Source organism: Chroicocephalus ridibundus, chromosome 11 (assembly GCF_963924245.1).
Source record: "Chroicocephalus ridibundus chromosome 11, bChrRid1.1, whole genome shotgun sequence".
NCBI classification, from domain to species: domain Eukaryota; kingdom Metazoa; phylum Chordata; class Aves; order Charadriiformes; family Laridae; genus Chroicocephalus; species Chroicocephalus ridibundus.
This window is the reverse complement of record NC_086294.1, coordinates 10531176-10558103: the sequence shown is the minus strand read 5'-3', so window position 1 is coordinate 10558103 and position 26928 is coordinate 10531176. Positions and strand designations below refer to the sequence as shown.

Genomic DNA, 26928 nt, shown 5'->3' with positions numbered 1-26928 from the left:
TCCACCTCCCTTCTCTCCAGGATGCTGAGCTGGCACAAAGCTCCGGGGCTTGGGCCGGGGAGGCGGTGGGCACGCTGCCATTAGCAGCAATCATTTCCATCTCGGTGTTCTTTGAGCTTGAGCAGGGCATGGGGAATCATAGAATCATAGAATCTTCATGGTTGGAAAGGACCTTTGAGATCATCGAGTCCAACCATACACACGCAAAAAAACCCAAACCAAACCCCTACAATCTCTGCCACTACTAGCGGGGTGCGCCACAGCTGGCCTCAGCCACGCTGGCCATCGGAGGTTTTGGTCCCTCTCCGCGCGGAGCTGCCATTGCAGGGCAACGGGAGGAGGGTGGCAGATCCCTGGGCTGTCCCCCCTGTGCAGTCCTGGGAGCGAGCAGCAGGAGGAAGGAGCCGGGGGCAGCCATGGCTGTGTGGGTACGGCAGGGGGGAGAGGAGGGCTTTCCTGGCATTGCCCACCCGCTTACAGGAAAAGCGGAAGAACTGCAGCAAACAGCGACCGCTCCTGTGATTCAGAGGCAGGGCGGGGGGCAGAAATCCTTCGCGTTCAGCAAAAATGCAACAAAGGGTAAGAATAAAGAGAAAGAGCCAGAGCGAGTTGGAGGCCCTGGCTGCCCCTGTGCCCTCCTGGTGCCGCAGGGAGAGCGGGTGGGTGGGGAGGACGGCGCAGAATGGTTCACGGGGACTCCCACCTACCAAACCCCAATGTCCCCAGGCGCTGTGTCAGCATCCCCTCCCCTTCCCCCCGACGCTGCCTGCCACACTGATCTGCTGAGCCAGCAACGCTGTGAGCTGAAGCCCACCCTTCCTCCCAGCCCATCCAGGCGACGGACACCGCTTCCGAAGCCATCTTACATGGGAGCCACCACATGAGGGAGGCTGTGGGAGGCCAGCTTAGCCCCACAACAAGCCCTAGTGCAGGGGAGCCGGTGGACCCCGTTCAAGCTGGGGTGCTGGAGGGAAAGGGGAAATAAACCCCCTTACAGTAATTTTTACAGAGCTGCCTTTTAGGCTGCAGCAAGAGAGCTGGCCCCGCTTTTCTGTAAGGGGATTGCCCAAGGGGGGAAGTCTGAATCCTCCTCCCACCACAGCGAAACTGGTGGCTGGGAGGCGAGGTGGCACTCTGAGGCAGCATCACCTCGGGCGAAAACCACAAGGCACGTACCGCTGCCTGAATTTCGACAGACGGCCGCATTGAGTAACAGCCGCTGCCTTTGCAGCTGCAGAGCCCTTCCCCTCTCCCCGCCAGCCCCCGCTGCTGCCCCTCCAGCAGGACACGGGCCGGGGACACGCAGCGGGTCAGTCCCTCCCGCGGAGCCCCCAAGGGCGATGAGCCGAGCTCCCGCACTGCAGCCACCGAAGGCTTAGGCCATGAAACCGGGTGCCGCCCTTCCGCCATCAGAAGGGAGTCGCAGCCGGGGGTGCCTTCCTCCCCCTCCTCTACCCCTGCAGAGCAAACAGGCGGGTGGAGGATGTGGTGGCATGCAAGACCTCGCATCTCTTCTGGCAGTGCAAGAGGAGCCCACCTTGGCACCAGCACCCCTATGTGCACCCAGAACCCACCCAAAACATTTCCTGGCTTTGGTGGAGGACAGAGTCCCCCCTTCAGTGCACCGAGCCCAGGGCAGGACCGGGGATCCCGGAGACCCCTCACACAGCCTACACTGGCACCATGGCACCCATAGCACGGGATGACTGCCCTGGCCCCGCAGGTGGCAGGGGGAGTGGGAGGAAACAGTCTAGACCTCCCCGCCTGTGACAGGGTACGGAGGAGTCACAGCAAGGCAGGTCTCCTCCAGGATTCGGGTCACGCACCGCGGGCGAGACAGGCTCCTTCCCGAGCCCTGCAGGAGCGGTGGGAAGCCAAGAGCCCAGACAGTCTCTAGGGCTTTTGGTCTCGACTCAGAGGCAGAGGAGACAGAGCAAGCCCAGGAAAGCATCCTCCCGCAGCTCTCTGTCCTGGTTCTAGAAAAGCAGAAAAGTTTCCTGCCCCGCTGCCAGTGACAGTCATTCATCAGCTGCTGAACGCCAGCTTTCCCATCCAGTTCTTCAGTATCAAAGTCACCCAGCAGCTTGCTGGCAGCCGTCTCACACTACTGCTTAGTCCCATAATACACACGCTATGGAAAATAAAGGACAAAGGCAACAACTAGTTCTGTTCTCAAGCTCTGCACTTTGCTGCTCCAGTGAGAGGACTCAAGCAAGGTCAGGCGCATCTGCGGGGGGAGTAGGGGACACACAAGATCTGCACAAAACCCACGGAGGGGATGCCTCCAGCCAAGACACACTGGCTGCAGTGAATACCAAGTGGCGCACAAAGATCACAGACAGCTACTTGCCCAAAAGGCGCTCAGATAAATGATGGATCCGGACCTCACGCTCCATCCTGAGACCACTCCATGCCAGAGGCAAACAGGCAAAGCCCAGTCCCACATGCAGAGCGACCAACCCGGGACACAGATGGCAACTTCTACATGTATGCTGAGACCCCAGCACCGCCTCCACAGCCCGGCAACGGCCTGGACAAACAGGAAGGCCAGATGCTTTCCCCATGAACATCTCATATGCAGCCCCTACTTATCTGTTGGGACTTCCACCCACACCCAGCACCTCCAAACACCCGAGTGTGGGGTGGAGAGCCACCCCCTATGGCTCCATCCCCTGTCCCTCCAAGCCCATCGCATCCCCTGGTCAGATGGGCTGAGTCCATCCTCATGGCTCCAGCAAAAATTCTGGACACGCATCTACCTCCCAGGACTGAGAAAGGGGCTTCAGCTTCCGAGCAACACAAACCCCAGAGGACAGAGCTGTTCCTCGTGGTGGAAAGAACGCAGCGATATATTTAGGCACAAAAACCGCTTTTAGCTACGGTCAAGGGGCACGTCCTTTACTCCGTCTGTGTGACACCTGACCCCAAGTTGTAGTGGTTAGCTGCAAAGCTGTGCCGTCCTGCCCGCTGCAAGAGGAGCCATGCCGGATCAGCGCTCCCAGGAGCGGCTCCCCTCTTCCCCCCCGTAGCCCAGGGGTGTCAGGACCACAGCAGCTGGTTTTGGGGAGCACCACCTTGGTTTTTAAACACCATTTGTTCAGATCCACTCTCTCCGTTGAAGTCAAGGGGCCTGCTGACCAGTGAAGTTCTCTTTCCAAGCGTGTCGAGTCTCTCCGTTATCTCGGCCAGCCTGCCCTGTTCCGACTAAAGTCCAAGGATTAAGTTTACATTACGGAGCGGAGGGAGGAGGTGGGTTGCATTCCTACGCCCGCTTAACTTGGCACTTTCCCCACCACCCTCCTGCCCGACGCTTTTCACCCAACACGTGCCAAAGGGCTGGAAGAAAGTGGGGAACAGATTACGCCAGCGTTGCCCGTAAGCCAGATGGGCTGATTCAAAGCTGATTGCAGCTAATTGCCGGGGGCTGAACACAGAGCAAACCACTACAACAGCCAGCTACGCACGGAGGACACACACTGTGCTTCCCAACCTCACTCCTAGAGCCCCATGAGGCCAGCGTGCTGCCAATGGAAGAGGGGACAAACACCTGAGGAACCACCAGAGCCTGCAAAAGCCACCAGCGCCTGCAAAAGCCACCAGCGCCATGCTCCCCTCCGGCTGCCGCCAGCCCTCAGCACACACTGCAGAGGCCACAAAACAATACAGAAGCCACCAGAAGCCTCTTTGCTGCCACAGCAGAGCACAAATGTCAACAGCTTGTCTGACATGGCAACTATGCTGTAGGTGGAAGCGAAATAATTAGCCCTCTGTAAGAGAGTGCTCCAAGCTTGCCAATTTTCCCTTACAGACAAGGACACTATTCAGAGACTTTAAATATAATAAACCTTTTCTCCCCCCATTTCTGGACAAAATAACCTACAGAGAAAACTATTTGAAATAAGAAAAAAAAAAAAGGCTGTCCCCATATTGAGTCGGGGAAAGATGGAGGGCAGCAAGTGAGGAAACCCAAGGCTTACGGAGATTCAGAGCAGGGAAGTTTTATCAAGAACAGAGATAACACCACGTACTCCTCTCGAAATGCAGAGCTCCCTGCTGATCACAGGGAGACTGAGGATGAGTTTTTCACATCTAAATCATTCGGAGATGACAAAATATTTCCTTGAACTAGTCGTGTCCCCCCCCACGGGTTGGCAGAAATATTCCCATTCCTACTGAAATATTGGCAGAACAGATCAAAATGCCTTTTAGTTTCACCAAGCGGTTTTGATGTTGCAAAAAGCATCCTTCCCCTTGCTAGAATCACACAGGGCGTTTAGTTTCTTTTGACAAGGGCCGGTATCCCCGTTGAATTCACCATCCCGACCTGCTAACCAGCATCCTAGAGAGACGAGGATGCAAGAACACCCGTGGCCAGCGAACGCAAACACCTACGAGAGGCCGAGCAGGGAGAGTCAGCACGGCCACGACCAGGCGGCGGTACCTGGGATGCTGAGCACCGCAGGAAGGGTTAACCGAGACACGCACAGGCTCCTTCACGAGCTCTCCCTTCAGGGACCAGACCACAACCGGGCTCCCAGCACCGAGCTCGAGCTGGGTGGCGCAGGGTCGGTGGGAGGAAGGCCATCGCTCTCGTTTGCTATAGAAACCAGAAAAACACCCAGGGAATGGCGCTCTGCCTGGGCACGGGGCAAAGCCTTTGCTGCTTTGAGGGCTGTGACTGGGATGCCCCTTCTCTCACCAAGTTAATCAGAATTTAAAGGCCACTTAGTTCACCAAGAGCATTTGTTACTGGACAGGCAGCAAAATGCAGAAAATCCTTTAAAATAAACAGCTAAAAGGGCAGAGTTACTTCTTCAGTGGGAAGATTCACCAGCCTCAAGCGCCTCGAGTTTCCGCCAGCATCTGAAATAGCTGCTGCATTTCAGAAGGGCAGAAATGCCCTTCTGCCCGTGAGAGCTGGACTTTCACCCAGGACAAGTTTCCTGATGTCTTTTATGAACAGACAGAAGTTCCAACGCAGCCTCAAAGCCTCACCTGGGCAGGAGGACGACTCGCTGAAGGGGTGGCAAAGGACTACAGGTTTTCCACTCCTGCCTGGCATCTCCCTAGAAACAGTTGTTTGTTCTGATCATCCCCAAATTCACCACACAATGTGCCGGGATCCATCGCACCGGACGAGAGTGTTGCTATTTAACTGTTTCAGGGAGGGCTTTGAAGTCAGTGGAAACCACCCCAAGCTGTAAAGTCTGCAAAATGCCATCCCTCCCTCCAAAATGACAACTTTCAGGCTATATCTGAAATATAAAAGAGGTCTAAACCTGCAATCTATTGCTCGTTCCAGGGCATAGGCTGAAGCTAGGTTTCAAGGCACTGTCTCCTATACACAGGTAGTTCATAAATATTCATTTAGATGCAAACATTGTTCCTTAGCATTTCCCTTGGTAAGCCAGCCAAGTGGGAATGTGGCTTATTGCGATTCATTTCTAAACAAAGTTTTAAAGTGCTTTGAAAACTGATTTGCCTATAGGCTTCTTGTCTGCTGCTTTCTTTTCATAGAACTACGGCCTTACGGTTATAACCCTGGACTGGGATTCAGCACATAAGACTTATTCCCAAATACCATTTACCTGCTGGGTAAACTTTAGGCAAATTCTTGTCTGTGCCTCTGCTCTCCCTTCTAATAACTGGGATAATGACACCAGGTCTCTTTTATAAAAGCATTCCACAGTGTATAGATGACAAGGGTATATAATCACAAGGCATTATTATTGCTTCAATAGCCTTTTCTTGCAACGTTATCCTGTATAAATGACAGCAGACAAAGGCTTCTATTCTAGTTTGTGTTGTCGTGTTGCTACCTGTAGAAGTGCTCTTGAACTTGGCTGGGCTATGGTAATTTGCCTGCTGCATAAGTTGATCCTGGTGGTTGATCAAAATCGTTCCGTTTCCATCCCTGTTTTAAGGGAAAGTCCCAGTTTTACCCACAATAGGATTTCCAGCGACTTGCCAGGAGTCTGAGTGCTACCGCTCACGTTCACAAGACAGAGCAGATACGTTGGTCCCGTGCAACCCACTGCCCAGCTTTACGGCCAGAAGACGACTTAGACCCCCCCGCCTTTGGGAAAGGCAGTAAGACACCTGCATAAGGGCAAGGCAGAGAGAAGCCTTACCGCTTTGCAGGCAGACAGCGGGTGGCAGGGAAGGGAGGGAGATGCCACCCAGACACCCACTCTGCAGAGTCCTGGCTGGCAAAGACACAGTCCCAAGGTGGGAGCAGAAGTGATCACCCGCTCGGGTCAATTATGTTGCTCTGAGCAGCAAACTGCTTGACCCTGAAAGCCCAGGGAAGTGGCAGAGAAACCACTGGGCTACGTCATTTTTTTCCAGCTTCCATCCCCAGCCAAGATGATGTACATCCAGCTGACCCTAAGGACAGGGAGGGGACACAGCGATATCCCTGCCACACAGCCACGTCCTGGCCAAAGTGCTCCTCGCCGACCCACCCTGTAGAAGTCAACGGGGCTGTTTTGCAGTTTTGCTCACATTCTGGACCAGCAGAAGTTTAGAAACCAGTCCAGCAAACGCCACCCCCACACCAGTTTGCCCAGCGGGGCTTATCCTGCAGCAGCTCACGGGTACCAGAGCACGGCCCCACCAGCAGCACAGCGCCGGGTGCTCTCGGGGCTTGGGACAGGGTGCAGCCAAATCCGGCATGGATTTAAGTTTCTGCAGCTGGGGGAAAGGAGGAAGAGAAAGGAAAGGCCTGTTCCTCACGGAGGTTGGCCAGCTATTGAACAAAGTTTGCAGGTTTGGGATCGCTTTGTTTTTCTGGGTCTCTCTTCCACTACACTCAAGTACTACACACAGTTCGACACTTGTGAGCTGCAAACAGTTCCAGTGCTTTGGGGGGATGTTTGGGACAAGGCTTCAGGAGCACAAGGCACACAGGAAGGGCCAGTATAGACTGCGACTCTCCTGCCAAGTGAAATTTTAAAGGGACACGAATAGCCCTCAGATTCCTTGGGGACAGATGACTGAGAAGCCCGGAGAGCCCCGGGGTACAGCATTTGTGCAAGGGGGTCCCCCGCGGGCATCCAGCCACAGCTCAGGCTGCTCACCATGGAGACATCCCTGCCAGCTGCAGTAGCCTCCCTTCGCTAAGGAAAACCTTAGGGAATCCGACACTGTTATCAGCTTTCTCTTTTGTTTGTTTTAAAGAAAAGGTACTTCCATCTTAAGAGAATTAAAAGCTGCAGATGCTTTACATAGCCCAGCAGTCTAGCGCATGGGATAATGAACATTTCTTTATGATACAGGATTTTCAAGAATGCTCAAATCTCCAGTCAACATCCATATCAAAGGGGTAGCAATCCAAAAAGTCCCTGGCTAAACAGGTCAGGGCCTGCCCACAGAAAATGCAAAATGCTTTTTTAAGGGAAGTACAAAGCCCAGCTACAAAGCGGGTGTCTCTCTGCAAGCTATACGAGTTGCATACCCACACAGCGGGCCAGCGAGAAGAAACTCTAAGCTGATTAAATTAACCATCCCCAAAAACGCTCCGGCAAGGCAGGGTTACCTGCACGGTACAGCGATTTCTGCTTTGATCTCCAGGAAACGTCTGTTTATTCAAAAGCCCATTTGCTATAGCAACCATGGTTTATAGAAAAGGAAGGAGGGGGAAAATTCCCCGGTGCTTCACTAGAAAAGTTGTACCACCTCTGGCAGAGTCCTGCAGTTAAATACCTGGGGCCAAATGACATTTCAACTAGTTTCCAGAGAACCCTGCAGGCTCGATGCTGGAGCATCTCCATAGGCTCCTGCAGGAGGGAGCCCAGGTCTCCCACCCCGCTCCCTGGATTAGCTGCCGCAGCGTGTTGGGTTGTCTGGCGGAGATGCCCACCCTCCCCTGGGAGCAGAGATCTCCCGATCTCTGGAAAGTCCATCACTCCAAACGAGATTCTCCTCCCCGGTCATCTGTCTGCGAGATGACTGAGATGAAGTATCTTCATCTTCCGAGAAGACACTCGGAAGCAGCAGAGATACTCACAAGCTGGAGATCAGATGTTCCTCCCTTCCTTTGAGGTCTCAAGTCTTTTTGCGTTGTTTTGGAAGGGAGGGGAAAAAAAAAAAAAAAAACACAAAACAAAAAACCCAACACCAAACCCAAACCACATCGCCTTCAAGAGGGACACAACACACAAGGATTGTTGTTTTACTTTCCCACGTACTAATAATTATCAGGACAAATCCAGCGCCATTGATTCCAAGCATTCAAAACCCATACCTTTGTCCCATTCCTCAGTCAGAAAACAGCTTTAAGAAGTCTGTTTTTAAAGACGTATGCATATTGGGTGAGAGGGATTTGCCTTTGTGTTTCCAAGTCCTACATCGCACTTCAGAAAAAAGAGACTTTAAAATGTGGCTCAGCCACCAGGACTCAAAACAGACTTTTTTTTTTTAATAGCATGAGATTCTCAGCTTTCATTTGGTGCCCCTATTTCCAGCAGCTGGGATTTATGCAGAAGAACATCAAATGCCACAGGGCTTATAACAGAAATTAAATAAAATCATGAAAGCTCCCACCACTGCAGTTTTGCAAGCCTCCCTGGGCCGTTTTCCACCGGCACAAGAGCTCTTAGCCACCGCCACGAGCAAAGAAAAGATGATGGGGGGCGGGGGGAATGGAACAAGATAGCAACCGCTGGGAAGGGCACAGCATCTCTGCAGTGTATTTATCTGCCCAGGAAGTTCACGCTGGATGCTCTCATCCCACAGGTCCTGGGCTCCTCCAAGTCCTTGCCTGTGGCTCACAGTGGCCTCTGCTCTGTCCCCTGTGAGAACTGGGGTTCTCCTCCTTCAGCGTGATGCCAATTGAGTCTAAAAGCAAGAGGAATTTGCTGGCTTATGCTTTCATTTCAAGTGCTACGGATTTCAAAGCATCTGGTGTAGGATAAGCCACTTCTCTTTGCACCGAAAGGTTTTGTGCTCCATAAATATTGCATGTCACCTTCTGGTGACTGAAGCGCAAAGCCAAACCCGGGCAGAGAGGAACCGTGCGGACCTAACGCATCTCGGGGGGGGGACAAGGAAGCCTCTGCGGCAGCAGCTGCCACCGAAGGCCAGGTTTCCTCACATATTTTCCTTGTTAGTTCAGGAGTCGGAGAACAGTCAACAGACTGATTTAGCAAGAGCCCTTCTCAGCCCCGAGCCCCTCTCAGCGCCGTCGGCTGGGGCTGCTTGTGGCACAGACCAAGCCGTAAATTATTCAGAGCCAAAGAGCTCCTGCCATCCAGGAGGTCGGGCACGTCTGGACCCCTTGCCAGCCTGTCTGCGTGCTCCCACTCCTGCCCCTTTCTCACTTTGAAGATTGTCTTTCCACGTCGGGCTGCGAGGAGAAGGAAACCACAGCGGATCACCGACCAGACACGCACCCGCGGCAGTTTTACCCAAAGCCTGAGCCACTCAAAGCCAAAAGCACAGCAGAGTCCATGTGCCCATCGTGCAAACGGTCCAGGAAAATGCTGGCTAAAACCACCACACAGACAGAAATGGGGATAGGAGATGGACAAGACAATGAAAGCCGGTGTTTATACTCGGATGCAAATTTTCCCCAGCAGCGCTGGTGACCGAGAAGCAGAAGCCTTTGACTTTAGGGAAAACCCGGTAGCGACTAGAAGCCTTCCAGAGGTATAACAGCCTGGCTTATTCCCTCAAAGCCAGTCAAACACTAGAGCAGTAATAAGAACAGCCTGAGCAGCGAAATGCAAATGCCACTCAAATAATTAAATAAGGAGAATGATCCTTCCCCCAAAACAACGGACAGGGCTGTAACGTCTGCCCTCACGGGAGAGCCTCATACAGGAGGCTCTTGTTCCAGTAGCTTCAAAAGAGCCTGTTTAATATTAGTAGGTCGGCGAGCATACGACATTACAAAGCACTGCCTAGACAAAAGCGGAGCCGAGGAGCTCTGCAATCCATTTTCCCTACAGGAAGGAAGGCAAAGCTTCCTATGGCGGGGAGGAGGTGGAAGGGGAGGGGGCTGGCATTTTAGAGAGAGCGAGCGAGGCCAACGTGTAGAATTCAGGCAGAGCAGGCACTGAGCAGGGAGGTAAAAAGAGGGGAACAGGGTGGAATATAAACCGGCGCCATCTCTCACCCAAGCTCGGTGTATATTTGCCTTTTTAATTTTGCCGAGATTAGTTTTGCTGCAGTTGCAATCTGTCCAAATCCCAAGTCCCCTCCTAGGAGGGATGTTTGCCTTTCACTTCCTTGGAAGGGTACATATTTACTTTGTTCTTTAATGTACCCAGAGCTCGGCATCGCGATTAGCAGCCAGCCAAACGCCAAGTCTCTGGGGAAAGTGCTGGGTACCGCAGCACGTCTGAGCGGGGTGTCACGGAGAAGCTGGGACTCTGTTGAGGGATTTTGAAATAAGAAGGGACACTGACCCATGCTGACATTGCAAAAGGTGCTCGCTGAATAAGTACGCATTGCCCAGTAAAACAGGACCTCTCCCGTATTGCTTAACCAAACGAACTAGACGTGGATCGTGTTATTCCAGTGACAGCCCCTCGGCCGACAGCTCAGCTCACACAAGTGCAAGTCTCAAAAGCCAAGATCTCTTTTTTTAACGCTAGTAAGATTACCCTGGGAGGCCACGAAGCTGTCTGAAGCATTAAAAAGAGGAAGGAAAAAGTAACAGAGCTGCTGAACGCACCCTTTGACACTCCCCTGACTTGCCAGTAGCTACAAGAAGGAACAGATGAACTGGACAAGAAGATGGGTTTGAAAATCCTCATATTCACCTGATTTCCGCTATCTTGACACAGGCACACAGTTACCTGGGTCTAGCACGGGGCAAATATACAAGGGTTCATGCCCTCACCCTCTCCAGCCCCCTGCACCTTCCCCCTGGCAGCACACGAGAAGGTGCCTTTCACGCTCACCTTCCTCTGCTGCCAGGGACACAAAGGAAACCGCAGGCAGGGGAAAAAAATAAATAATAATAAATATATATACCTGCCGGGCTAGGGGAAAGAGATGCAGGAACCTGCTGTTCCAGCCACAGCACAACTAGCCGTTGCACTAACCCGCTGGATTGCATTTTATGTCCCTGTGCCTCCACAGCCATGGGAAAGAGCTCTTGCCATCAGTTGCCTCTGCATTACAGATGCTGAGCCAGAAATAAGGCACAAATAAATAAATAAAAAATAAATAACCCAAAAACCAAAAAACCAACCAGGGTTACCCTTCCATCTGATCTTTCAAAAGAGGAACCGAGTGGGGAATAGATGCCCTTATCAGTGCTGCATTTTCTACCTTTACAAACTCCAAGTGGTGAAAAAAAATAAATAAAAATAATCCAACTCCAGTTTTCACTTTGCTGTGAAGATCTCTTGATATTCCCTGGGCTATTTATAAGCAGCTTTAGCTAGAAGACAGTTTGCTCATCAAAGAAAGTGGGGAAAATCCAGGCACTGCTCATGCAGTGAGTAGAGCAGAGCTCGTAAGTCATTTTTAACTCTCAGTGATGCTTCACGCTGCCCCAGAGGTTCTGCTTTGCCATAAATTAGCCATTTCCTCTCTGCTGATTGAGAAACGCGCAGCCGTACAGGTCACACACACCAACAGCCTCTTACCCACAGCTTGCCGTCCCAATAAAAGGCTCCCAGCAGCTTGACGATGTGCCGGTGATCGCAGGTCGCCAGTATTTCAATCTCCACCATATAATCCTCCAGCTCATCTTCGCTCTTTGTTTCGATGACTTTGGCAGCCGCTAAAGCGCCGGTTTCCTTATTCTTAGCCTGCAAGACAAAACCAGCATGAGTACAGAGGCGAGGAGAGCCAGGAGCACACGCTATTTGCACAGTTCCTGCTCCTCCAATTCGCGCTCAGCTTGACTGGTACCAGCCACAACACAAGCATGGAAACTCGCAGATGCATTTCTGCTTCCTAAACCTGCCCGGAGTTTCGCAGAGAGGATGAATGCTGCGTTAAGGTCCAAAGCATCCCCTTCCTCCCTCCAGTCTCTAATGCCCGCACCACTCCCCATCGTGGGGAGAAAAAGGCTTTTCGAAAAAGAGATGCATCCTATTGTTCATAGCATGAAAAAGATGGAAGCAAGAAAACTTCAGGGTACAGAGGCTCTCTGCTAATAGCATAGGTGGTAGCTCCACTTAATATAAGTCCTGAGTACACGGACAATCCAACCAAATCCACGCTACAGCTGTGAAGCATCTCCACCCTGAACATCCCTATGGTCCCCTTTCTCCCCAGGGTTTTTTTTTTTTTTTTAACACGAGGGAAACATAGGAATCACCTCCTTGGCCGGTAAACCAAGAAGGGCGCGTTTTGATTTCCCAGGACTGGCCGGAATTCCTGGTGTTGCACGTTAGCAAGCTTTTCAGATCACAGCAAGAAAAATACTACACCCGCTCTCACAGTTGCCCCCTCCATTTTATATAGTCCCTTCAACGAGCTTATTCACCAAATAACTAGAAAACTGTCAAAACCTCTTTGTCCTAGTGCTTGGAAAGCTTTTGCTGACTTTCCCTCCCCATTCCTCACAACAACACAGGAGCGCACCCTTGGGCTAGCAGCTTGCTGACCTCCTCCTCCCCGCAGACACCCTTCCCCACGCAGCTCTCACTGCCTGGGAAGGGGTCACCGATAGCTGCGTGGGGGCTGCTCTGCTTGCAGGTGCCACACACCAGAAAAAAAGGCTATTCGTGCTGGACTGGAAGCACGTGCAAACACATTTCTTATCACCCCACTCCTCTTGTGCCCCCATCCTGCCCGGGGGAGCTGACTACAGGCTCGGCTAAAAGCAAGCATCGGCAAGCAGGCTGCAGCCGCGGGGCTGCCCCCATGCAGGACCGCTTCGGCATCGTCCACCCAGCACCATCCATTGGCTTCCCCCAAAACTGCCAGGGCGAGGTTGCGTTTTGCAGTTGGAAACGTGCACAAGTTGTTGCAAAAATGAGGAGTCTGCAGCAAAACACCGAAAGGGCGTTTGCCAGACAGTCTGCGCTGTGAGATGTGTCACGCGCCGGGAGAGGGGGCGAGACGGGAGCTGTTGACTCAGGAGCTCCCCGCCATTCCCAGAAGTGCACTGAATCAGCAGATCAAGGGATGGGAGAAATCCCGATAGCTCATCCACCCTGCTCCCCACTGCCGCCGGAGAGCACCCACGGCGGGATTCCAGTTCAGTCCCATTTTCCTTCCATCGCACCCACTCCAGGCTGCCCTTCTCCCAGGAGATAAAGTCCCACTGTGGATATTGCCACCGGAGGAGCTGGGCAAGCTCTGGTTGTGACCTTTCTTATTGCTCTGTAGTTTACATATCTGTGTTTGGAAAACCTAGGCGGGAGCTTACAGGAGGATTAATTCCCAGTATAAACACCGCAAGCCCTAGTGAACAGTTTTATATAGCTTAGGTGATAGTACATCTGCGTACCAAGGAACAGGCTGGGGAGGGAGGGGAAGGAATAAGGGGAAAACCGTACGAGGGAGGGAGGAAAATAAAGGACCCTTGAGTCTGCTGGGTTTTGAAGACTTGCTGCATTCACACGAGTTGGCATGGACAGCTGTGTCTTTACCACAGGGGACAAACCCATTTCCATCTGGGCTCACTGCCTAAATGCAAGACAGCAGCTCATGCTGGTTTTGGAAGAAATTAGGGGGTTTCTTTTTGCTCAGGTTGGTTTATTCTTACCAAGCTGCCACCAGATGCCCAGAGGAGGGCACGCACAGCGGGGCCGGGGGAGATGCGGAGCAGAGCAGGCACGGGGAAAAGCGCGGCGCTTCCCAATCGGAGCAAGAAGTGCCCCACTGTGTTTGCTCTGCACTTACGGCATTGGGAGAGGTCCAAGGAGGGGAAGTAAATATTGTGAGAAGAGGTGGGGCTTCCCTTGGAGGTCAGCCATCACACGCTTCCCACCGGCGGGGTCCCAGCCTTTCCTCAGCCCTTCCAGGATGCTGGGGCCCTGCAGGCATCTGAAAAAACCCGGGAGCAGAGCGTGCCCCAGTCCCTTGTGGCATCATCTCCCACCGAGAGGTCTGAACCAGCCTGCCCTCACCCCCAGGCCTCGAGGGAGCCACCCCGGCAGCCACTCTGCTACTCCCCATCCCCTCCCGGGCTTCCTGAGGCTCCCAGGGGTGCTGGGTGCCGAGCTGGAGGACAGGGTTTTGCAAAAACTGGGCTGCAAGATGTGAGTGGGAGAGCGACTGCAGCCCACGCGTTCCCTGTGGCAGCCTGACCTCATTCATCGTTACTCCTACAACCAGCGGGTGAGCAGAGCAGCAACCCCCAGCCACCGCTTCCTTTCTAGATATGAGGCCCTGTACACCCTGCCCGACGTTCTGTCTTTAAAGATGTCCGTAACAGAATTAGCTGCTGCCTTTCTCCACCACTTTGGACTGTCCCGAATTAGAGTGTTTACCCAGCCATCTCCGCGTCCTCATCCATTCTAGCAGAGGACACAGCTCAGAGAAGAAGGGGATCCGTGAGCTGCACAAATTGGGCTTCCACCCCAAAGGGAGAGGAGCCCTGCATTGTCCCACGTCCCCCCAAGCCAGCCAGCACAGGGAGGTCATACTGCTCAGTCACACCAGCGTAAGCAAGATGACCATCTCCGAGGAGAAGTCAGCTCAGGACATCACAAACTCATGATATAGCGCACGAACTTTTGAAACAGCAAGCTCACGCAGATAGGGATGCCATGGGGATGGCATGGGCACAAACCCTGTACTTTCTGTGGTCCTGCGATAATGTCAGTGCTACAGCTGAGTACACTCAACGGCACTTCCCAGAAGGGACCAAAACGCCCCACGGGATGCGGAAGCAGCTGAAGCAGGAAGGGGACCTGAGATCATGAGGTCAAGTAGGAGATTTTGGAAAATTAATCTCCTCCAGCATGGCCCAGTGTAGCATGAAGAGGAGACTGGCTGCCCCACATGGCTGCCTTTGAGAGGACCAACACTCGTACAGCTGGACAGCTTGTTCCCTCCCAGGTTGCCCAGGGCTCTTCTGAGCCCAAACCCAGCCTGTAGCGTTTCTGCCATACAAGATGGATGGAGTCGCACACCAGCTGGTGTGGGCACCCCTCAACTGAGCTCAGCAAGTCATGTTTGTCATTGCAAGAGCTTTGGAAATCCAAGGAGCTTCTGCCCATTTCTCCACCTTCCCTTTCTCTCCATCTGCTTATCCTCCAGCCCTGACACCAGGCAACAGCCACGTTCCCGGCGGCCTCCCTGGGAATGGCAGCTGCCTGCCATCAGGCAGACGGCTGCATCACGGCCCCGCGCAGCAGCCAGCCAGCTCTGAAAGCTGCTCACAGCAAGCCAGATCCACACAGGCAACATCACATTTTGGCCAAGTACACCAGGCGGTCTCTCTCTAACTCACGTCTGGCAACTTCCTTCAGCTTCTCTGCTGGTATTTTCCTGCACACAATGTATTATGGCAGAGATATTCTTCCAGGAAGGTTTGTTTGGACCCTGAATAGGCTGAATGCATACATTGACAGCCCTGGGAGCTGGTTTTAGACATCCCAGGCATGGGATGATGCTTTAGGGTTTAAAGCCCTTTCCTGATTGCTGCTTATCTTTGTGCAATAGATCAGAATCTGCCTCGAGACGTTAGCACAAAGCAAAACACATCCCGCTCTGACCTCAAAAAGCCAAGCTAGCAATTAGAAGCTAGAAGGAACCAGCATCTCCAAGTCTGTAACCTGCAGGCCTGGATGATACCCCTCACGGCGAGGGGACACACAGCGCCAGGCTGAGCAGAGGCAGCATCTGCTGCTCGTGCTCCAAGAGCTGCAGGAGAGAAGAAAAGGGTTGTCACCAGCCTCTCTGCAGCTTCGTCTCTACCTTGAGCTTCACTGGGAGACATGTCCTCACCTGGCAGCGAGGGAAACGAAAAATTCTCTCATGGTGGCTGCTTTGTTTGTCTTTAAATGCCAAAGAAAGGAAGAGAGAATGAAATGGAGGAAAGAAGAAAACGAAGAACTGCCAGGAAAGCACGCTAGGATGACTCGCCAACAGTGACTTTGTTAGACAGCCGCATCATTTGAAATGCAATCCTGCAAAATACACGGTTTGAACGTTTGAACTACAAATCCAAATCTTCTGCAAACCGCAGCCTAATTACAGGGTCTCCAACCTGGCAAAAGTCCACGTAGAGGATGCAGAGATGGGGAGAGAGCTTCTGTTCTCAGGTAAAACACCCCCAAATGTGCAGCCTTTGAGGAATTCATGGTGTTTCCCATTTTTTTTCCCAGTGAAATTTGTGGACAGAAGCAAAAGAACCACCCAGATGGTGAGATCCCAAGAACAGAAACTGTTTGATGCCAACCTATGACCTGCGGCTGGTCAGTCAAAAGCACATGTGCAGTTTCATCCTTTAGCTCCTCCACTCTTGGGCATTTTAGTGCCGCAGATAATTTGTCCCTGGAGTGCTAAATATCACCCCAAAAAAATTAAAGCAGACAGCTGCCAGCAGAGTGCCCAGGATGTGCTACTGGACTATAGTTAGATTCGTTACAGTCTTGGCATTTAAAACCTGAAAAGCCCTTATGGCACTACCAGCCCTTGTGCCAACCAACGCACCGCGCAGACCACGGCTGACAGGGCTGTGCAGAAGCAGGATCGGAACATGCATTCCACAAAAGAAAACACATCAAATAAAAGTTATCCAGTAAACCACTTCCAGGAAGCCGTGCCAGGAGCCAAGCTTCAGGATACAAAGCAAAGGACCTTTCTGGAGCCCACCGGAGCAAGACCAGTGCTGGAGATGCCGCTGCCAAAGACACTGGGAGTACCAGGGGGCGAGCAGGATTACTCCTAGAAGACAGAGGTGCAGAGAAACCACTGCTTGGCTTATGGATTTAAGGGGTGAGAGGTGCCAGTTCAGGTGACAGAAGAGACTGTTTGGCCTTTGCCTGTGACTCACCCTCGGAGCTATTGTGAAATCCAGATTGTGACAAACACAGGAACTATTTTAAGCCTTTAAAGAACGCATTACCGGAAGGCTGGATTGTTCAGTCCTTCCTTGGGCAGGTCTGCCGCTGAAGGCACGGCCAGTTTCTAGGTGAGGCAGAGGAGAACCCTGCGTGAACTCTCACTTGCTAGTAGAGAGAAGAGAGCTGCCACCGAGAGTGTCCCGATCACTTCATCTAGACTTGCTCGCCAGTGGGGCCGGTTGCCCACTGTGTCTTCCCAAGCCAAGGGATGATCCTTTTGCAGCCGGTCTGCAGTAACGCGCCACCACATTTTTGGTGAACTACTCTTCCCATGCTTTCAGAGCCTTCTCTCCGTGCCAGGAGAGCTGATGCTTCAGATGTCGCCAAGTCAGAGAACCAAGAGTAATAAGCCTGGTGCGTTCAGTGGATGCTGTGTCTGGGGGCTGATAGCTCTGACATTTCCTCCCGCCCGTGCAGCATATTCCCATTGTGTGTCTTTGTACACAAGCAACTTCACGCTTAGGTATTTCTTCGGGATTATGTAATGATTAATTGAATTACGATGAACTTTGCCTGAGCTGTCTGTGTCAATAAACAAACACAGGACAGACAGGCTTGAGTCAGTGCTCGTATTATTGTCAAATAATCAACAGGAGCCGAAACGAATTCCGTGCCCAACAAGCACCCTAGAGCCACTTCCATTTGTCACCATAAATGAAGCCCGTCTCGGGGTTTTTTTTGTAAATGCTGAATTCCGCCCTTGGTAGCGCCCAGCAGAGCAGGTGGCAATAGGCGCAGGGGTAAGGCTGGCACAGCCCTGGGCTAGCAGCCCCCGGCACACACAGCAGCCCACGCGGAGGCTCATCCCACAGGCATCGGGGCGGGCAGGGCTCCGACCACCCCGGGCTGGGCCAGCGCTGCTGCTCTGGCAGCTGTGGCAACGCTCCTGCGAGGGGCAGGGGGAAGTGGAAGTGGTTTGCGAAACAAGCCAAAAAACGTTAGTTAAAGAAAAAAAAAAAAATAATTTGCAGAAACGCCTTCCTCTGGTTTTACAATCTAGAGGCAAGGGGAAGTAACATCACCAGAGAGCTCAAGCTATGGCCAAGGACTTGTTTTCTATGTAGACGTGCCAAAAAAACCTGTGACCAGAGCATGGCACATACACTTTTTCTTGCCTTGAAAGCTCAGCAACGGCCCAGCAGAAGGGGGTGAGAGATAACAAGCCCGAGCAGCAGAAAAACTCCATGCAATGCTTCGGACCTCGCACCCAAACACAGCAGCAGAGGCCAGAAGAACAACAAGCAGCTGCTTTGCTGGTACGCTCCACTGTAACCCTCCTCCAGAAACCCAGTGGACCTCAGGGTCCCGGTGCGAGCGAGAAGCAAACAAATACCCATGCAAGGTTTGAGGGGAGGGAAGATCCACATGGATCCAACACCTTCAGCCTACAGGGGCTTTGGAAGCACGAAACATCCTTCAAATCACTGTCCCCTGGAAGAGCGCGGTGCCCCGGGTGAAGCGCTCCTGCCCTGGTCTTCACTCGGTCAATGCCACAACATTGTGGGGGGGGAAGGAAAGTTAAAAGGAGGGGAAAAAAAGCCACACAACCAATTCTGAGTTTCCTAGTAACTTTCTGCAACACATTTGGTACATGGAGAGCCAAGGCCCGAGCAGCGGGCTGAACGGTTACTATGGCCGAGAGCCAGGGGACAGGGCTCAGACAGGCAGTGGTGGTGTGTCTGTCGCTCTCTCAGCCCTTCCACGCTGTGCTAGAGAAGCGCCAGATAAGCAAGGCCCTAGTACAAGAATAATAATAAAAAAAAAAAAACCCCAATGAGACCTTCGCTCTCTCCGTAGCACAAGGCTGCCCAGGGAGGACAGCCCACGCTGGCGCCCACCCACGACCATCGAGGGAGAAACGCGGGGCAGGCTGCCGCTCCGCCATGCAAGCACCGAGGTCCACCAGCATCACCTGGCTTTGCTGGGGCGCAGCTTCCTTCCCCACCTCTCCCGCCTACTGAGATACCACACAAACATTTTGGTTGGTTAAATAAGGACTTGAGCCATAAGGACACGAGCAGAGATAGGTGTCAGGGAATTGCACAAGAAGGGAAAACGTCAGGAAGGTTTCCGTGTGCTGGATGGGAAGAGCATTCTGGTTTGAAAAGCAGACATTCAGGGGGGTGGAAATGAGGTGCTTTTCTATAGCCAGGAGACATGGGTCAGTTAATCCAACTCCAGCAGCACTAGCGCCATCACCCTGCTCTTCACAAGGGGCACGCTGCCCTTTCCCATCCCGCATCCCGGAGGCGGCACGTACGGACACTGCTCCTGAACGCAACTGCATTCTTCCCTCTTCCGTGGGAGCAAAGCAGCTCCGGCAAACGGGTGATGCTCGGGCCCAGCCGCTGGGCTAGACGGGCAATGCCGAGCAAGGCAGCAGCTCACTGTGCCTGTGTTTTGCCGTGCACAGCCATCCGCTGCAGGCAGACAGAGCCCCCCGGGGACCCCCGGCAGCACAGTGTGGCAGTGAGGGGGATTTTGACCCAGGACTCCTGAGGACAATCCCAGATTTACAGACAGCGCACGCCAAGAATGAGAAAAAGAACCTTTTTTTCCCCCCCAAAGAAACTGCACACTCAAGAAAAAGAATATTAAAAAATTACGAGAGGTGCTGGGCAGGGATTTTTCTAAGGAGCAGCGATTGCCACGTGCTTGAGGGTGAAAGGCTCAAAGCCTTCATCTAAGCTTTCTCTTCCACGCAGCTGCCCACGGCTCCCACTGTCAGCAGCGTCGCCAAGCTCTGGGCCATGACACTGAAGTCATTATCAAAATATTTAGGCCATGGAGAGCCATCCCTCGCCCCTGCCACACAGGCACAGCCGTGGCTCCCAGAGCGCAGGACAAGCTTCGCTTGGACTTCAGCAGGGATGGAGCATCACACGTTTCAGTGAGTTTAAAGTGAACATCAAGTTTAAAGTTCAACTGGATTGAATATTGTCGGGCCACTGCTCTATAAGGAAAGGAGCGGTGTCGTCCCGTTCCTCTTTTCTCCCCAGCTGAAACATTTTAAGAAAACCCTTCAGCTATTCTAAGGGACAAGGCCATGATTTGGTCTTATCATTGTGGGGTTTTTTTAAATTTTTTTTGTGGCCATAGTTACAATCAACTAAAGCTTCCCCTGCTTTTTTTCCTCCTCTCTCCCTTTTTTTTTTTTTCTTTTTAAGCTAAACCAGCAGATTAGCATCTCTCCGTGACACCCTTTCCAGGAATTACATATCAAATCCCTCGTGAATCAAACCGATGAGAGCTGAGCCCGAGTCACTTGAGCCAACTCATGCAAAACCAGCACGGCGGAGGTTCTGCTGGTGGAGCAGAGAGGGGTCTGCAAGTGACAGGGACACTCTCGTGACTTCCAACGGGCCCGTCGCTGTGAAAGCCAGGCTTATAAGGCAGCTGCACAACATTTAACAATTAGCCTTTTATTACCCACGTTTCAAAACAGAGCATTTATAGTCCGTAGCGTGTACGGCACTCATGCCACCATGATAGATCAGATAACCCAAATTCAGCTTTTTAAGCCGTATCTTAAGAAGAAAGGAGAACGACAACATAAAAGGCAGGCTTGTGGCTTGCTGTGGCACAGGGCTGGGCGTTATCTCTCCGGGAGCGGGCACGGAGAGCCGTTTGAAGGCGAGCCCAAGCGAACAAACCCCTTTTCCGCCGCGCTGGGGGCTGCGGCAGCCCCTGCTCCCGCCGGGGACAGCCCATCCCCACCCTGCGAGGAGAAAGCCTTATCGGGGAGCCAGTGTCCCCATCAGCGCGCTGCGAAGCGCAGATAGCGCTTCACAAGCGGCACGAGCCCAGCAAAACTATGCCACCGCGAGAACGGCAGCGAGTCCCAGGGCTCCTTCCAGCAGAGCCCGCGCTCCTGTAAGATCCAGCCCATCCCCTGCTAGAGCAGGAATTCCCAACGCCCAGAAGAGCCCTTGCATACCTATTACCGCTGACATTAATGCGACTACCTGCAACAGTAACTGCTGCACCAACTAATGGGTTTTGCAGGACTGCGATGTGCTTCAAGCGGCTCCAAGCATCCGCTGCTGGCTTCGCCCCGGGCATCCGCGCGGCCCCGAGATCCGCAAGGCTCGGCTTCACGGGGGTGCCGCTGCCGCTTCTCCCCCCCCGGCACACGCAAACAGGTGTCGATTTTGAACCCATAAAGCCACAGCCATACATTTCATGAATTGCAACTTGGGTGTTTTTGAAGAAAAATAACTTTTTAAGGCTGTTTGGGAAGGGTGTGAGTTAGGAACCTGTATTTTTATAGGCCCATAACCTTAGAGGCGCTACAGACTTCCCAGGCTAGTACACACTGACCACAGCTCCCGGCACGCACTGACCACAGCTCCCGACTGCTGGCCTAACGACTGATTCTTCAATCTAATGAGCTTTGGGTGAGGCGGGTAACAAAGCACGCTCAACATGCAGCGCGTTGCTATCTACGGGCTGCTATCGCTTCCGTATCTTACCCACTGGGCTTACCAAAACCAAGGCATTAATAGAACGAGAGCTAGAAAGAAACAGTTTCTCCCCACCCCCTTCCTACTTTTCAGCTTCATTACCCTCTGCAGCGCATTTCACTGTTTCCTCATACAATCAGGTCCTCTTTTGCTAAAAAAAAAAAAAAAAAAAAAAAAAGCACGCCTTTGTATAAAAATAGGGAAATCCCAGTAGTTTCCACTGGCTGCAGGTTTCTTAAGGTCTGCTGTATACATTTCAGGCTCCACTACAGATTTGATTATTTTTAATTAATATATATTTAAATCGAGCCTGTTCTACTTTTGCCAACGCTGTGTCAAACCAGTTCAGGTTTGCCCAGCTGAGTGCACGGGGAGACCAAGACACGGCTCCCCAACACCGTTCTGCGGGGCAGTCACACTCCCCAGTACAACCATTACCCAGCCGAGCCCTCCTTCCTCCTCCAACCTGCTGTCATAAAACCAAAACCTAAACCTACTAAAATGAGCGTGTTTTCTCTTCCATCCACATCTAAGTTTCTCCCAGGTCAGACTATCCAGTGTACAAATCCCATCCCTTTGCACTGCTCGGGGATGACAGGCTCTTGGGAGCGGGTACAACATCTGGCGGGTAGGGCAGGATGCAGGCACAGGCGGATTCTATCACCTCCCCGCGCTTCCGTGTGTGGAAAAGCGGCGGAAGACAGGCAGGAACTTCCTTCAAACATCCTGAAACTCTCCTGGCTGTACAAACACCCTGACTTGCTCTAAACGATCGCTTTTGCGCGAAGAGCAAATTGACTTTAAAGTGACTTCAAGAGAACGATTAAAGTTGTTCGTTGTGTCGCGGCCACCTACGTCCTTCTTGCGCACAAGCGGGTTGATTTGTTTGTTTGGGGCTTTTTTGGCAGCTGAGCAGAACGAGAGGGCAAGCCTCTTCTTTCACAGCTCCATCCCACCGGCATCACCACCTAGGGTAGCACTCCAGACTTAGAAAGACAAAGAAAGACGATATGCAAGTTAAATCTTAGCATGGCAGGAAACTACGTCTCTGCAATAATGCTACTGGCTATTAACTAAAATAAGGCTTTCTAGCACATGGCACCCAAATAATTTGGGATTCTTAAACAAACAAAATCTTGCACGAGAACTCTTCAAAAACCAACCGTGCCCATTCACCAACAAGGATGGAGAACAGGAGGAGAAGAGATCAAAGATGGAGAATTAAAACTTTACTAAGAAGAATAACATAGCCCTTTGATTTCTCTCACAACATTAACACCCATCCCGATCAACCATGTTAAAACATCTCAAAAGCAGACAGTCACCTGAATGTACTAGTTATAGACGGTTATAAACACGTGGTCTGCACTGTGTCATTCTCTATAATTCACATTCTCATTTGGGTCAAAATGGGGATCAAAGGAGATGGAAATTGTTGAAGATGAAGAGATGTTATTACCTGGCAGGCTGACATCCATAGCCTACAGTCCATAAAGTTACTCTGATAATTTTCTTTTTGGTGTGAGGCTGGAGTTAATAGCAGAGGCATGCAGATACGACAACGGACTTAAAAACCAAACCAGCCACTTACAAAGTAGCTTTATTCTGAAAGTTATCTACTTTGGATATGTTATACATGTTTAAAACAGAAAGGATTTACATCAGTTATTCTTCTAAGTTTTCATTTGTCTCAGAAGCCTATTAACTTATTCTACAACGTTTACCTTGTTCCTATCATTGCATGAGAAACCTACCCAAATGTAAGCAAATAATTATCCATGAGAAGAGTGAACGTTGCCATATACAAATGGGTTTCCAATGCATAACACCAAGTAAACTGCTAACAGAAGCACTGATTACTACCGGTGCTACTTTTGGAAGGATAAATATATTGGGGATTTAAATATGATTTTTAGGAATTGCATTTTATTAGAAGATAGGATCCGTCACCAGAGACTTCCACTCAATGGATACTTAGGGCCCATTTTTTTTTTTAGAGAGTTTTATCAAATAACATGACAGAGACAACAAATAAGTACAACAAATCCGAGGACAATGTGGTAAGACACCTCTGTCTTGACCTGCAACCAAGCAGCTCCCTTCCCGGCCTTCTCTTTAGTCACTACTTATTTCTCAATGCTGAAGAGGCAGTATCTTCTTATACGATCTAACAAGACCATCATCAAAAACCAGCTGCCCAGCAGCCAATTCGCAACCCCAGCTCCAAATGAGGTTTGTAAGGCAGGTCTCCTGAAGAGCCTGGATCCCCGACCCGCTCCTGCAGCCAGCCCCAACCAAAAGCCCTGTCTCTCAGCTGCAGGACAGGAGACCAGGGGATGTCAGAGCCGGTAAAAGCAAAAACGCTGTTGCTTTGGAGTGCAAAGTACGGTGGCCTTTAAAACCCCCATCCTTTAACATAAAGGTTAAACATTCATAGCACTGGACGTGTCCCCACTCTCAAGGAGCTGGGCTCCTCTTCTCCCTCTGAGTTTCCTGCCGGCGAGGGCCACAGGAATACAAATAAAGTCACCCCTGGAGGCTCGCAAAACTTGGAGGCAGCCCTGCGACTGCTGCCTTCCAAGAAACCTCCCTCCATTCATTGCACCGACAGCCTTGGCAGGGAACACCTCGTCGCCTTACAAAAGCATCGCTCTGAAAACAGGCGACTTAAGGGGAAAAGAGGGAAGGGGGAAAAAAAAAAAAAAAAAAAAAAAAAAAAAAAGAGAAGCTTCTCTCCGTCCTTTCCCCTGCCCCAAGCCCAGCTCTGCGCCCCCAGCCGACTCGCTGCCTTCGCCCCCCGTCCCTCCCGCTCCCCGCGGCGGAGCTAACGGGACGCGCGGAGCCGCAGCCGGTCCCAGAAGGGTTTTTTACCCCCTGCCAGGGCGGCTTGGCGAGCGGGGAGCCTGCGGACAAGCCCCCCCAAGCCCCCCAGACCGGGGGCGCAGGTGCTTCACCATCACCACCCCCCCCCCGCCCCGGGTCTCCCCCCGCCGCCGACCCACCTTGTAGACCTTGCCGAAGGCGCCGTCCCCCAGCTCGCCCACCACCTCCCACACCTCGCCGGGGTCCAGGTCGCGGCGGACGTGCTCGTACTCCTTGGACCGCCGCTTCTCGAAGGTGGAGAGGCGCAGGATGCGGCGGAAATTAGCGAAAGCCATGTCTGCGGGGCCGTGCGGGGCCGCCGCGGGGAGCCGCCTCCCGCGCCCTGCCCCGGGGGAGGACGGAGCCGCCGGGGGAGCAGCGAGGCGAGAGCGGGGCCGCCTCCAGCCGCGCACATGGAGCCGGCGCCGCTCCACCTGCTGGCCTGGCTACCGCCCACCCGCCCCATTGGCCGGCCCCCGCCCGCCCCGGCCCGCCCCGGCACGGCTCGGCTCGGCTCGGCTCGGGAGTCGCCTATCTCCTCGCCACCGCATCCCCCCGGCCCAGCAGGAGGAGGCGATCCCATCGGGGGAGCCCGTCGGGGGACGATGCTGTCCCGCTTTGGTCAGACCCCACCTGGAGCGCTGCGCCCAGCTCTGGGGCCCCCAACACAAGAAGGACGCGGACCTGTTGGAGAGGGTCCAGAGGAGGGACACAAAGACGATCAGGGGGCTGGAGCACCTCTGCCGTGAGGACAGGCTGAGCGAGCTGGGGGTCTTCAGCCTGGGGAAGAGAAGAGACCTTGGAGCCCCTTCCAGTACCTAAAGGGGCTACAGGAAAGCTGGAGAGAGACTTTTTACAAGGTCATGTAGCGATAGGATGAGGGGTAATGACTTCAAACTGGAAGAGGGTAGATTTAGGTTAGATATCAGGAAGTTCTTCACTATGAGGGTGGTGAGCCCCTGGCCCAGGTTGCCCAGAGAAGCTGTGGCTGCCCCATCCCTGGAGGTGTTCAAGGCCAGGCTGGACGGGGCTTTGAGCATCTTGGTCTAGTGGGAGGTGTCCCTGCCCAGGGCAGGGGGTTGGAGCTAGATGATCCCTTAAGGTCCCTTCCCTAAACCGTTCTGTGATTCTATGCTAAAAACAAATAATGTTGAAGATCTGGAAGGAAACTGAAAGGGAAACTGAGTCTGAAACTCCTCCGTGGCTGCCGTCATGTTCCTGCATGCCCAGCCCAACATAGGGAGCGTGGCGAGCCAACAGCATCTGCACCGGCTGTGCTTCATCCCATGGGCTGGGCTGCTGGGGGACGAGCAAAGAGACACATCTCCGAGTGTAAAAACGTAATCCTAAACTGCCTTGGCAACAGAGGGACGTTTCCTTCTTCCCCTACTTCGTCTCATGTGAAAATAGCCAAACACAAATATTTTAAAAACTCCCAGTAGCAGGAATTCGAGTGTATCAGCACTGCAGGAACCCATCATGAATTTGTTTTAGAGAAGATGTGACCCAACTGGTGTCAAGTGTGAAGGTTCGCATCCTCTCCCTGGCAAAACTTCAAATCCTCTGAAAAACCGACTTGAAATCAAGCATTAAATGGGGACATCTAGGGGAAATACCCGACGGTGCAGCCACGCTTTGGAATATCTTTGTTTTTAACAGAGGGCTTAGTGGTAAATGGTTGTCCATGCAAACCTCAATGATACCAACACCACTTACACCAGCGGGTGTATTTTGCCCCGCAGACATGGCCCATTAACGAGCCGAAGGGGGAGATACGGGAGCGGATGCGTTTGCACACTCCATGCTGATGTATAATGCAGGCAAAACTCAGCATCTCGGTTTGAGAACATCTGGGCTTGGGGATTTCTCGTTAGTTCCCTGATATACTGTACCCTGCAGTGTGGGGGCTGACTGTCGCCTCCCGTTGTCTTTTCTGTTAAGAAAAAAATGCGTTTATCCTGGTATGATCAGCCCTCACATTTCCATTGAGAATTTCCCGATACCGATGCTTGAAATACTGTTTAAAACTCTGGTTTCTGGAAATTTATGGCTGTACGAGAATTTCAGCTGCTGTTTTTCAAGAAAGTTTTGTGTTCCCCTACTTCGCCCCTTTTCCCCACCGAGTTGTAGGAAAAACAAGCTGAAAATGCAACCCGCATATACACCTGAAGCAGAAAGAAGCTCAAAATAATTGAGCACTTTTTTTCACCTAATTTCTTGGGTTTGGGATCTGATACAGTGTGTGAATTTGGCAATACTGGAGCGAGAACAGAATAGAGCAGAATTAGAGCAACTACTTTGAAAATTTCTTACTTTTAATCTCAGTTTTTCCTGTGTTTAAGCTATCAATTTTTTTTAAGTTATCATTCTTATTAATAATAGTATTTTTACCTTATGGTACTGGGGGACTTGGGCATTGTACACAACCATAGGAACATTGCTTGGATGGGACCCCCAGAGCTCATCGAGGCCAGCTTCCCGCTTGGAGCAGGAGCGTCACCAGCACTGGCCCGGGTCGGACGGCAATCTGTCCAGCGGAGTCTTGAAAAACCTCCCAGGATGGAGCAGATGTGACCTCCCGGGGTTACCTGCTCCAGGGCACATCACCATCCTGAGGG

General features: G+C 52.3%; 1 protein-coding gene across 2 annotated transcripts in view; it reads right to left on the bottom strand.

Annotated features, from left to right (window-relative positions):
• Nucleotides 1-24766, bottom strand: part of STK10 (serine/threonine kinase 10) — a 52559-nt gene extending 27793 nt beyond the window's left edge. The window contains exons 1-2 of one of the 2 annotated variants that reach the window (XR_010072932.1): nt 24451-24766; nt 11601-11765 (exon numbers count right to left, since the gene is read on the bottom strand). Coding sequence is in view for 1 of the 2 variants with exons in the window: in XM_063349200.1 (XP_063205270.1) it covers nt 11601-11765; nt 24451-24606 (321 nt within the window). In the remaining variant the exon portion in view is untranslated. The remainder of the gene's footprint in view (nt 1-11600; nt 11766-24450) is intronic. The other variant, XM_063349200.1, reaches the window with a different exon arrangement.
• Nucleotides 24767-26928: the final 2162 nt, after the last annotated feature.